Source organism: Numenius arquata, chromosome Z (assembly GCF_964106895.1).
Source record: "Numenius arquata chromosome Z, bNumArq3.hap1.1, whole genome shotgun sequence".
NCBI lineage: Eukaryota > Metazoa > Chordata > Aves > Charadriiformes > Scolopacidae > Numenius > Numenius arquata.
In genome coordinates this window covers 30,015,214-30,029,290 of record NC_133616.1, presented here as the reverse complement: position 1 = coordinate 30,029,290, position 14,077 = coordinate 30,015,214, and the positions used below count along the sequence as shown (strand labels likewise).

The 14,077-nt window shown below is 41.8% G+C and overlaps 1 protein-coding gene across 1 annotated transcript in view; it reads right to left on the bottom strand.

Moving 5' to 3' along the window:
• Window positions 1-287: 287 nt before the first annotated feature.
• Window positions 288-14,077, bottom strand: part of ARHGEF28 (Rho guanine nucleotide exchange factor 28) — a 60,814-nt gene continuing 47,024 nt past the window's right edge. The window contains exon 28 of the mRNA XM_074166939.1: window positions 288-448. Coding sequence (XP_074023040.1) covers window positions 288-448 — 161 coding nt within the window. The remainder of the gene's footprint in view (window positions 449-14,077) is intronic.

The following is a 14,077-nucleotide window of genomic DNA, read 5'->3' as shown; positions in this document are numbered from 1 at the left end:
ACCAGCTTTCACAGCTCTTGGTGGCATCTTTACAATTACAAAATGTTATGTCTCCCCTGTTACCCATTGCTTCTTGCAAATCATCTGAAATCATGTCATAAATTAATGATTATGAAACAAAGGCTTCCAAATAACTTAATTTTTATATTTATTACAGGGAAAATCTTGCTTTGAATATTAAATACTATCCTTAAAGCCATTTGGTCATACAAAGAGCAACTACAGACATTTAGAAAAGCAAACACAATTATATTTCCAAAGTGCTACTGAGATTAGAAAACAAGCCATCAGAGGTAAACAATCTTCTCCTCTACTCTGCCTCCACTTTCTGTGTCCTGCAGGCTCTCAGGCTGGTGGTTCAGCAGCAGCGTGTCTACCTGTGGCAGCTGGATGGATCCCTGGTTTGGAATGCTTGTCTGGGGACCCTGGGTCTGTGATGCATTCAGATCTGTAACACACAAGACAAGGACATGTGACAATGCATCTTCTGCCATGCCTATGCCACCATAAAGAGCAAATTCTGACCTTTTCATTAGCACCATGTTCTAGTTTGCTGCACCTGTAGCCCGGTGAGAGGTACCTTACCCAAATTTAATGAAATCTGTTCAAGTCTGTCCACCATCATTCATGGGATGATCCCTGTCACTATTTTTACAATAAAATTTATGCCCATACTTCCCTAACCAGACACACAGTAAGGGAAAGGCATAAATGCTGTTATAGTTGGGCTGGAGGGAAACATACAGCACATAATTAGTACCTTTATTAATAACAATACAACTGAAAAATTAATACAGTTTCCATCATTACACAGAATTTTATTTACAAGCCTTTTTTTACAGATGAAAAAGAATCAACTCAGTAAACCCAGTTAAAAGTCTACTTGACTAGCACTTGCAGTCTGTAACAGACGGATAACCATTCAGCTTTTTCTACCAAGTTTATCTGTTTTTATTTGCACAAACTACCTACTATATTCTTGTCTCAATCCTTTAGGTGTGACACGGAGATAATACTTGCACCCAGATACTAAGAAATTATTTCACAAGGATCTTCATTTGTTATCTTTCCAATTTTCTCTGCACATGCTTGTTTTCCAGCATTGAGTCTGACGGCTTTTGTGATGATCTATGCACTACTTTAAAAAAAAATAAGCCAGTTGGGTTTTCTCCCTGGTCAGCTTTCTGTACTACTTCAGACCCTCAGGAACTGTACTTCAGTAGTTGGCTTTTCTACATCTGTATTTTTGCAAAGCAATTTTTACTATAAAAACAAGCTGCCTAACAATGGAGCATGTATCCTCATAGGGATGAGAAAACTCTGCAATGGACAGGTTGCAATAATTTTCACTGTAATCTTGGCCAAACCAACCTCTGCTATTACATCAGGAGGGTTAACTTTTCATTCTTTCCTCTGCAAAAAGGATTCTGCAGGGAGAAGGGGAGCTCGGTACCCCTCCCACAGCACAGGTAACACCAGAAGCAAGCAAACTCAGCACTGGGGTCCTTTGAGCCTTGGTCATTCATGCAGAGAGCTAAAAAGACATTTCATACCTGTTCTGGTCCCTACCCCTTCTCACATTTATGTGCAATGAAAATCTATTGTAAAGGAGATTTTGGGGGTTTTACACACCATGTTGCTCTAACTGGTGGCAATTTAAAATGACACCTGCCCACACTTGGCACTCCCCCTACACATGTGGCTTCCACCAGTCTTGTTCACTGAGGCAGGAGTTCAAGGCAAAGCAAGTTTGCTGGCACCCTGCAAAGCCTGGCCTCCTCTGCTGCTCCCCGCCACGGGGTGTGTGAAGTGGTGGGAGATGATTATGCAATGGGCATGTGGGAACACATCATATCGCTGCCTCTGCCTTCAGCGTCTTCTCCTCCTTGATATTCACACAGCTGAGGGGAGCAAACAGGCTTTGGGGCTTCGGCTCCCAGCATAAGCTACATGTACGTTATACCTGCTGCTGAGAGTGCAGGGCTGGCGGCAGAGGCAAAGTGTTTATATACAAGTGGTGCCTCGGTCACAGTGGGATGACACAGGATGTTAAGAAAATTAATTCCAAATTTACGTTCTTTTGCTGGTTTACACAAGATTTAAAGGATCATGTTTTGGTCTTGGTGAAAATCCAGAGTACATCTTGATTGCAGGTCAGCTATTTGCAATACATAACACAGCAGGATTTGACCCTCTGACTTACTTGAAAAGCCTCGCTTTGTTCTTTTTGATATTTGTTTCTTTTTAATAGCCATATTACAAAAAGATTACAATTTGCAGCAACAGAAGAAACCAGAAATATCCTATGTCTGCTTTTCTTTATGCAAACTGGATAGTTCAGTTTTATTATTTATTAAAAAGAGCCCTACCAGTGAAAGGTCCTCAACCTCTAAACACTTGTATTTTGGGGTAATTTTACCCACATTAATATTCCTTTTAAGTCCTGTGAGTCTATTCACCTTAACAAAGTTATGTGCATAAGAATACCAGGCAGCAAGCACTTATTTGAAAGATCTGTTTCCAAAGTTTATGAAGTACATAATTGGAGAAGCCTAATTACAAATTTGAAAAAACCCAGAAAAGAAAGAGAAACACCTTACATGCAGTTATTTTCCACCATCAAAACTAAACAGTAATTGCTTCACCAATTAAAACAGTAGCTGTTTCCAAACCATTTCTCATTCACTGTTACAACTCTAAGCAGCAGAACTGAGCAGTGGAAACTGTCAGCGTTCTGGAAAAACAAATCAGATTCTGTCACTATTGAAATAAATGATTTATCCCTAGTTTAGCTGCCTTTTCTTCTTTTTTTTTTTCCCCCTTTAAAATTCTGTTGCATCCAGAGAACCTGAACAGCAGGAGAGCACCCAGGAGGTGAAAGCCCAGCTGCTGCTGGGGTGATGAGTGGCTTCTCAGGATGGAAAGGTTGTGCCTAATCCAACTGAGGAGGGAAGGGGCTGCTTTTGGCTGTGCTTCAGGTGGCACTCAACACAGGCTCTGCCTAATAAAAGCACAATGTGTCCCTGGGCTGACATACTCAGCCTGCCAGTGGGGAGGGTGCCTGTTTGTCTCCCTGCCTGATGCCATGCTGGAAGCAGCCGAGCCAGGAGACCAGCTGGTATCGCAGGCGGCAGTGCGATGAGCCCCAAGAGCAGCTGCTTGGGGAGGGTGGAAGAACTGCCAGAATTGGTAATAACAGCATCAGGTGAAGTGAGAGTGGGGAAAGCGGACTGATCCACCAGCCAGCACTGGTTCATGTTATGCAGAGCAGCAATGGCTGCCAAAAAGCCTCCCCCAAGCTCCCCAGTACAGCACAGGGAAACAAGCTGCTCTTGGCCCTAAGCAGGAGAATGGTGGGAGAAATCCTCCCCTTTAAATGTTCTCCCAAAACAGGGAAGATCCCTCCAGAAACAGCCTTGACAGCATCAGCTGCAGCCTACTAAAGAACTCTGAGAGCTGAGCATGCTCAAAAAAAAAAAAAAAAAAAAAATTAAAAAAGGAAAACACGGGAAACAAACTGATTACCCAGGTAGAGAAGTGCGCTGGAGAAGGGGGCTGCTACCAAAAAGCGATGGCTGGGAAGATCTCCCGTGCTCCCCAGGTAGCCAAGGAACCCCTAGGAACCTCCGTGGCTGCTCTCCAGGCCTGTTCTCTGCTGCACTACAGCTGACAATCAGAACTCGGTATGGATCAAGAGCCAGGTAAATAAAGGACCGTCGGCCTTTTATTAGCCTCCTTCATTGTGATTGTAACTCAGCTGCCAACAGTGGCCACTAAATGAGTTTTGTATTATTCCCTTTCTTTAAATTCAGCATTTACTTAGCCTTTCTTCTGCTCCCTCCCAACCTGCCGAGTGATGCTCGGGCAGGCTGTGTTCAGCTCAACAGCGCGCCCACCAGACCAGCACCCACATCACCAGCACCCAGCAAAAGTACTCCCACTACCCCTGCCTGGGCTGGGCTCTGCCTGCTGCCCCGATTCTGCACCCCTTGCACAAAAAGGACAAGCGAAGGTGACTGTACCCAGCCACAGCCTTCCTCTTGCCCATTTACACCTAAGGAACACAGTTTTTCCTTCATATTTATATAAGCGCAGAAAACATTCCAAGACTTCCAAAGTTTTAACAAATCTGAGCTGTAGCTCGGACCCTTCCACAGGGTCTTCTGTGAGACTCACAGGACCCCACTCCCTCTCACTTCTGCAGCAGCCAAGGGCTGTTGGCATCTCACTGCATCCTTCCTGGCTTCTGGAGCTTATGTGCAAACTGAAACACCCTTTAACTGCTTCTCAGTTATGCAAAATTTATTTCTTCTACAAGATTCCTGGTAACTCTTTCCTGAAGAGCCAGAGACAGGTCCTCAGCTGCACCATGTATACCCTAGACAAAACTGAACAGCAGACCAGAAAAATCAGAGAATCACAGAACGGTATGGGGTTGGAAGGGACCTCTGGGGATCATCTAGTCCAACTCCCCTGCCAGAGCAGGTCCGCTCTTTCAACGTTGGGCTGGTCAAACTCCTCAGCAAAGAGGGATGTCCTTGAGGCTGGAGGTGATCTGGTACAGCACTTCAACGTCCTGGGACCCCGTTCAGCCCAGCAATACCACACCACAGCACAAAATACCACTTCAGTCCAGCTTTTTCTCCTTTTTATCTCAGCTGATAGCATTTCATTAAGTAAAGAAAACCCAGGCATTCCCTGATGTTTCCCCCACAAACTTTCTCAGTAAGAGTTAGAGGACGTTTCTACCAAATTCGGGGGGAGGCGGGAATCACAACTTGCCTCACGCACACAGAGATATACTGCCAAATGCAACATTAAAAACAAATCCAATTTTTGCCCTGTCTTCCATGAGTTTAGCTCCAGTACCATGAGGACAGGTATCAGAACACTGCAGAGAGACACTCCACTCCCCCAAAATAAAAATACTTTTCTAGGCAACCTAAATGTAACAGCAATGTCAGACTGCAGGCCTGCAGCACTTAGAGCCAGCTTTCATGGGGGTTTCTAAGGGGAGCTCAGTTCTCCAAATGCGGTCTGGGTCCAATCTCAGAGAAACAGCAGCTTCTGGCTAAAAATGTGCTAAAGTTGTACAGGAAATAGGAAAAAAAAAGAAAAAAAAAAGTGGCATTCCACATCCTAACTACCATAACCTACCCTTCCTGTAGCACTAAGAGATGGGAATAGTGGCATCGCAAAAACTGCTCGGAAGGCAAAGGACAAAGCAATGGCATTTGCAGGAATCTGAGATCAATACATACCAAAACAAACACAGCCCGTGCTCCTGGGTGGGGGAGGAGGAGGATACAAAAGCCAAGTAAACAACTCATTAGTCACACTGATTCTCACCTTGTGTCTCTTGTCATAGGATGTAAGCACTTCCACATCAAATAAATGCCACAGATTTTCTCTTTCACCCCTCCTCTCTCTCCCCCGAGGATCAGAGCTCTTCAGGTAAGCCTGGAGTGCCCACAGGGATGATTATGGGAAAGATAGGAAGACATTATCAAGGCACTAGGAAACACTCCAAGCAAAAAAGAACTCCCTCCCGAGTCTCTGTGTTTTTAATAGAAAGCCCTCAGTTTTTCTCCTTCAGCTCTGACCCCAATTTCATAGCATCACAGGATAATTCAAGTTGGAAGAAATCTTAGGAGGCCACTGGTTCGAACCCCTGCTCAAAACTGGGTCAGCTCTGAAGTCAGGCTGGGTTGGATACTCGGGTTTTTTACTTCCCAGCTGTTTCCACATTAAAAAAAAAAAAAAAAGAGGGGCGGGAGGGAGGATGGCAACAACACTCACCACATGGATTTTGCAGAAACTGCATGTATACAGTGAATTAATTTGTTGTGACTTTCAGAGATCTGTGTCACATGTTGTCCCTCTTCACAAAATAAAATTCCATTAAATGAAGAGACAGTTATGCCACTTTTAGCAACAAATATGTTAAAGATTCTCAAAACTGCTCTGAAAATAATATATAGAGTTAGGTTTTGGGTTTACCATTTATTTATAACAACTGGTACCAGTTCTTGTACCAAGTTCATCTGGACTGACAGATGACACATCAGTTTCAGGCCAAAGCTATTTGAAGTGGCAGAGCTGCTGTATTTAATCCCCCCACTGGCACTCATGCATAATGCAAAGCACAAGCAGACACCTAAAACCAGTGCTAAGTCTACCGACTGTGAGATATTCAAAGGAATTCAAGGGTAACAGGCTCTCATTTGGCATTACAGTTCAATAGCAAACGGCAGCCTAACTCCCATGAGCTTCACTGAAAGTCCCCACCGGCAAATCCCATGGCACCTCTTTGTCTCTAATGATGCTCCTAGTGGTTTCCGTGCAGATTCATTAGTGACAGCCGGTTCCCCAGGGAACTCCAGGCACCTCAGTCTCTCTCCCTTTCCTCCCAGTGAAAGGCACCATGGTCGGTTTTGAGTGCTCTTTTCCGTGCCTACGAAGACCTTCCTAATTTGCCATGGAATTTCCATATCGCAGGTTCAGTTGCTTATGGAGCTGATGGTTGGGAACACCACTCGGCAGCACCAGATCTGCCAGGGCAGAGCAGCCCTTTGTCCTGGAACAGCCAAGACATCACTGCTGCTGTATGGGTTCAGACCACTTGGTATGGAAAAGGCATCTATAAGCTTTGAGGATCTGAGGACAATTCCCAGCAGTTTCGCTGCAAGTTGAGATCTCAAATACCATTGAGAAACCAGGTCAACGCACCTCACTAAACCTGATTTCACAGTGGGAACTGCATTTTGTACCAGGTCTCAAAAAACACTGGGAAAAATATTTTGAGCCTGAAGCAATAGGAAAGAGGAGCCTAATCATTTCAGCTGACTGAATAAGGCAGGAAATCAATCTGAGAATTTTAATGCTGCTATTTACTTTTAACCAGCCCAACCCCATGAAAAAACAGCAGCTGTATTTTTTAGGCAAACAAGCACCTTCATGAATAAGAGGTCTTTTCACAAAAAGCAGAGAAGCAATTAGATCATAATAGATCCTACTTTAATTAGTCTCATCAGCTTTAGGGCATTTTTCTGTTACAATACAGAAAACAGAAAGAATTCGAAGTTGATGATCAATAAGGTCTGCAACTTAACTCTTCTTCACATCTATACTTTGGATTTTTGTTCATGGTAAAATTACTGGAAATATGCAATTGAAATAAATAAATAAATAAAATAATGCAATTGAGTTTTCAGGTTTTGCCTCATAATTCTTTAGAGAAGTTTGGTCTAGAGAATTCGGACCAAATTCTTGGCTAAGAAAAAATTTGCTTTTATTCCACGGAAACTGCTTCATTTTAAAGCTCCATAATGGTTCCAACTCATTTATTTGATACTTGTCTTAAAGCTCCAGGTTTTGGAGAGATGTGATGACGCAGCAGTCTTTTTTTTTTTTTTTTTTTTTATTAAACCCCAGTAAACACACTATTTCTAACATTGGTGTTATCAAATAAAAGATTTATACCACCTCAAGCTCAGACACTGCCAGTGATACCACTTTAAAATCAAGTTCATAGCATGCCCCAAGGTTGAAATAATTTAAAATTTTAACCTACTAAAATGGCTACATTATCAGTTGTGTTGGCTTTAAAACACATGGCTTCTAAACTATTTTTGGCATGCTGCTTTTTAATGCATATCAGTAAGAGAGACTTAAAAATAGGTCTGATTTGAAATCATGACTTGTCTGTGCATTAAATACCCACAGTCTCACCTAGGCAGGGCATACTGCCTGCCAGCCGTCTGCTTCTACTTAATATTAATTTATTTAGGTATGAATTCCCTATTAAATAGTCTTTGTGCTAAGCTTTGAAGCTTTAGTTGGTCAATTGCAGACACACACATGGTCCAACAGGTATTCTCCTAACAACAAACACATGTTTTATTGACCTACTTCTTTTCCAGCTCATTAAACACAGCTGCACTCAAATGATCAGGAGAAAATAACCATAAAACCCCCAAGAACACCCTTCCTACAAAGGATCACAAAGAACGTGACCAGCTGCCTGCGTGGGCCCATCGCTCCACCTCTCCAGGGGCAGGGGTGACTCGTCTGTCTGTCTGTCTGTCACTGACAACAAAACAAACTGCGGGCACTCCTGCTTGGACGTTTGCTGAAGAAACGGAAATCCCAGAAAGTTACGGACCCAAGCAGCGTTTCCAGAGACTGGGCAGGAGATGAAACCAGCCCCACTTTCTGCCGCCAGCCAGCACATCCCCACGCCTCCCTCTGCCCGCAGTCCCAGTTTGCAGCCCGCAGGTAAAACACCGCAGTGAAGCTCCCTCTTCTTCCCTTCTGAAGAGAGAAACAGTTAGCAGTAACCCTGAAAAAACACTCTCTGGCAGATGAATTCACTCCCTTTGAAACAAAAGGGGACATTTACACATCAAAACTATTCTTCTGAGCTCTCTCTTACCACAGACAGACATTATTGTGCTGATTAACTTTGCTTCATATTTTATGGATGGGTTTGGGTTTTGTTTTTTTTTTTTTTTTTAACTACAATTTTGCTTTGAAATAAACTTTAAATCAAAGACTTTGGCAAACAATCAGTTCAGTCCCAAGCTTTTGGCCAGTCTTTAAGGTACAACAGAAAGGAGCGTGCTCTGGACTTTGGCAAACACTTCCTTGAGTAGCAGAAGGGCTGCTCTGTTACAAAAGCCAAAAGAGGGAGGTCATTTATAAAACACTCTCAAGTCTCACCCTAAGCACCTTGGGTTTATATGGTAGTTTCCCAAGAACAGACCAGATCCATCGCTTCTTACTCATAAAAGCTGATGAGATCAAAACTCAAAGTGGCAGAGGAATACTAAGCCAATATATAGAATTGCTGCAGAAGCAAAAAATAAGGCAAAGCACCTGTTTCAAATCAATTACGTGCTGATCTTACCCTTTAATAGAAGCTGCTGCTTGGTGATTAATGCAGGAAAAAATATGGGCCTTACTATAAGAGTGAGCATCTGACAGAAGCCTCTTATCTGATACTCCTAAAGGTACTTGTTCTTCCCAAGCTCAAAACACAGGGAAATAGAGTCACTATTTCTTGACTACAGTTTGAGTATTAGCACAGCCGTTTTTATCCATTTTTAGTCAGGCTGGCAGGAAGTATATGCAGTGATGTTTTCTCCTTGCAGTCATTGAAAAACACAGCAAAAACTGAAAAGATGCACATTCCCCAAGCTTTGCATTGTAAGCATAGGAAGTTTCAGGGTGTGATCAAGTATTTTGAAATGGGTGCCCTTTTTAATTGTTTGCTAAATGCTCTGTGAACATGTAACTGCTGTGAAAACAGTTTGCATAAAAGCTAAAGGGAAAATGGTACATCAAAGCCAGAAAAAAGCACAATTATCAAATAAGCATGTGCCTTCATTCCTTCAGCCTTGAGTGCACAGAATGTACTTGGATCCACTTTCTTTTCTTCTGCTCCCACTTCTCTCCGCTACAGCAATACTAGCCTTACCCTTAAGGTCGAATTCACCACCACGTCCTTCTACCCTGCCTTCACAACAAGTTGTCTTCGTCCTTAGTCCCACAGCTGCATCTTTGTAGACCCCGGCTCTGCTTTGGTCCACCGGCCTCCAGTGCCTTCCCACCCCCTCGCTTCACGCACTACAGCTCTGCACCAATCCCATCCCACCACTCTAGAAAGCAACGCACTTCCCCACAGCAGATAAAAAGTGACGCTACGTTTTAAAACACCCTCCTGCATTCATTTTCAACCTCAGTTCAAAACTGCCTGTATTTAAAGCAGAAGCCTCTTAGACCTTCATCCCTTGCCCACCACCACTGTGCTGCAATGGCAAGTTGCCCTGCATAGGACACAACTTCTCTGCAGTTCTTGCTGTCAGTAAAAACTATCCTGAAATTCTCAACCTCAATTAAAAAAAGGAAAAACAAAATATATCTCTTTTCATGCTTGCCAAATATACTAGTTTCCCTGTCTGTCATGTACTCTTTAACATAGAATATATTCAATGAATTTTAAAGGCACACAGGTTTCTTTGATTTTTCTATGGCAGACCCTAAACAAATACAGCCACTTCACATTTATTTTTGTATTATTTATGTTCCAGTCCTAGATCAAACTTCCAAGGGACACTCAAGAAAATCTTGACAGGTGACTGTTGGAAGTCTTCCTATTTGATTAAACTAAAAACAACTTCCATACCAGCACCAAGGCTCCTCCCCTCTACTGCCCCACCAAAAATTTACTCGCAAAGGAAAGTTTTCTATAGCATCTGAGGCGGGGGGGAGAGCAAAACAAGATACCCCATGAAGTCTCCTCTAGCAGCTTGGCTACAGCCAATATAATTTATGTGGAAAACAATCGGGTGCTCCCGTGATGAATGCCAGTAATAGACAGACAGACAATCTTCCACAGCGTCTCAATAAATATTTAACAGCAGATGCTGCTGAGGAGGTTTCATATTACTAAGGCTTCACTGCTTTTACACAACACGCTACAGGCCATCTCCTGGAATATGTAAAGTATTATACTAAATAATTAAAATGAGATTGTACTTTTCAAAATAAGCCAGACAGATACACTTGGTGATTCAGCGACATGATTTTACAGGGTGTGTTTGCATACTCAGTATCTTGCAAAATTTGATCATCCATAAACAGCTTCTCCCAGCCATTAGGATGCATTATTTATTCATACTTGTGCATCTATTTCAGGCTCTAATTCCATTACAAAACGTACACAAAACATTTTTAATGTACTAAAGCAGGGCACACAACCAAGTCTCCACCCACAGATCACATTACCTGAGTTAAACACGGACCTCCCAAGGTATCTTCCTGACATCCAACAGCAATTAGCAGGACTCTTGCTTTGTGACTGTTTTTCCCAAGAGATCATCTCTTTCCCTGCAGACTTGCTGCCAAAGTCACAGCTCTGCACAACCCTGAGCTGGAGCTGCTTCACTACAAACCAGCTGTCTGGCAAAAGACCCCCTGCCCAGGGTCTTCTGCTTCAGAATGTGCTCCTTCCCTGCCTTCTCCTTTCCTGAAGCCCGTATCTATTGGAATAAATTACCTAACTAAAGAATAAAGCTGCATGTAAGAGATACAGTCCAACCCATTCTGCTTTCATTGATGCCAGTAATTCCACTGACTTCAAAACCCACTGCACTGAGGTTGCTGGAACCATAAATATGAGGAAAATGAGAAAGATTTGGCCATCATCCTGTTGTTGTATAAGAAGGCTGCAGGCAATGAAATCCTGAGTATGGTGTGCAGATTTACACCAACACCAGTGATACCTCAAAAGACAGGGATGGACATTCTCTTCACTTCATTCATCATCTTAAAGATGTGCACTATCTTAAACTTCTCTCCTAATGAATGAGCTCTAAATGATAAGATACTAGCAAGAATCAAATCAGACAGGCATTAAACAGGAAATTCTGTACTTACATCAGCATACAAAATAAAACTAGAACATCATTAACTGCCTTAATTAGAAGGTTATGTAGTGTAATACTGCTGCATCTACTGTGGTCATGTTCAGAAATGCAAAAAAGTATTTTGAGATGAGAAAATCAGTAACAGAACTACAAAACCCTAGTGCCGCAGAGCTGAAAAGCAAGTGTTACTTGAAATATACTAATTGCAGATGACATATAATGACATATTTTTCACTTTGGTATCACACTGCCATGTGATTTAATCCCTTTTGCCATCTGCTTTAAACAAATGGCAGTGTTATTCCCAAGAGGAAAAAAAATGCTTCCCCTGTGATTCATTTCCACCAAGTATCCCACAGACACTGATGTCTTATGGCAGAGCACGAAACTCAGTGTTCTGTGGTATGGAGAGGAGGCAAATTTGCTGTTATCTGTTGCAGAGCTAAAAGTAAGATCTTAATTGTTTTGATAAATCAATGCGATTCTGAACTTAGGAGATGCAGGTGCTCAACTTCATATTCTTGTATCTTACCATTTCATTTTATTCTCATTACAACTTAACATTGAGCACTGAATGCATGTGTGCTCACCTATGCATCCATCCATGCTAAGAGTAGAAGGTATATGTTGAACATAGAAAGGGCAATTTGGAATTAATTGCATGTTCCTAATTTGGCATCTACTCAATTAAAAAAGACAAAAAGTTTAAAGTTGCTCAAAATGTCACATCTGCTCAAGAGATGTGCTGACAAACCAGGAGGTCCAGGGCTGTGTCATCCTCTCTCCTTCCCTCTTCTCAAGTGGAGGAACAACAGAAAGAATATGCTCACTGTACAGGACAAACAGTGAAAGAATGGCACTATTTAAAATATTGTGAAACACACCAGAAAAACTCAAAACAGGCAAAAAAGCATCTTCACATGCCATTCCATAGCTAGTAAGGGGTTGGCCTGCTGTTGGCTATGAAGGATGCTGTTTACATGGGAGACATGTAAAGTGTGTGCTGTACGGGGCACAATTATGTCCCAGCTCAGAAGACAAGCAGGTCAGATGTACTCAGGAGTTCATACAGCAGCAACAGTGCAGAAATTAACTTCCAGTGGTCACATAAGCAAAACTGTGATGAATTTTCTTGTGGGAGCTAGTCATTATTTAACAGGTTGCAAGTGATGAAAGCGATTTTATTCAACAAAGTCCTCAATATGGGATCCCATTAACCACCTCCAGCACTGGCAGCAGGAGCTATGCTTATTTGAATAAGGCCCTGATTACTGAGATTCACCACTTGCCAAAATCCTATGCTGACTTGGAACCAAGGGGAAACAGCTTGTACGTCTTCAGATGATCTTTTAACACTGTAGTGCAAAGCACACTTCACCTGGTTTTTGATCACACTTGCATCAGCTCTACATCGTATACCTCTTCTGACTCAACAAATTCATCTTAACACAAATATAAGAAAAGAGCCAGGCCTATACAGCCCTGTCCTCACTTCCCTGATGCAAACATATTCAGGTACTTCTATACAATGTCATTAGGCCATAACTGATGTTAAGGTAGCCAAAAAATAACGTGTTGTTCTAAACCTCATCTCAATTACCAACAGGAAACTAAGACGAATCTATTGTACAGTTTTAAGAACAGATTCAATAGAGCAAGCACAATCTGCCTTAAGGAATAGGAAGGTAATTTCTTATAAAGAATAAGGGAAAAATGAAGTTACAGAATATGGGGGTTTTGTTTTTTCTATTGCAGATTAAGTATTTTACATCCCTAGAAACCACTTTCTTTGATGAAAACCACTATAAATGGGTTGTTTTGCCAAAATCTATCTCATTTGCTTATATGCATATATGTACACATTTCTGTCCTTGAAAAAAGATTAAAATCATATTAGTCAAATAGAGCCCTACTTTTGCTCCCTATTTTTGCGTTTGGACATTTATAGAGATCACAGGCTTTTCTATGTTCCCCATAAAGATTTAAACTACATTTTCCACTAGATCATGCTTAAAGATCTTCATGCTAACACTGCAAATGTCTTGGGGAAAAAAGCTTCCCATAATCAAGTTTCAGCAAAGTTTTCCAGATCTATCACTTTTCAACTCTATTCCTGTAGCTACAACATCTGACTAAAAAAACTGAAAGGCAGTACCAGTGAACAATGCTGTTCACTTCAAAGCTTAAAAGAATTAAAATTGCACTGATTCCTGAAATCAAAGAGGTGAATCCATAGGTAAATCCTTAGGCATCACTTTGGCTAGTTAACCTGACATGTCAATTAAATGCAAGAGTAATTTATTCAATTCTCAGTCTAGTCTGACACAAAACCTATACTTCCCCTGATTCCTAATTAGCCAAAGTACTTGTCTTCTTTCATGCAGATAATTTCATAACCATTAGTGTAACGCATTAACACATTTTTCTTTCAATCATATTTTCCTCCTGTTGACTGACACACCTTTTCTAGTGAGTGTACTTGTGCCAGTTTCAGCTTTGTGGGAACTTGCCCCAAGGTCTTTAGTGAAGTTCCCTCCCATACACATAAAACAATGATATATAATCATAATGCTAGCTATGTGAAGAGACATATGTCTTACTTTAGAAAATATGAATGGAAAATTATGCGCTTGGAGGATTTAGCCTTT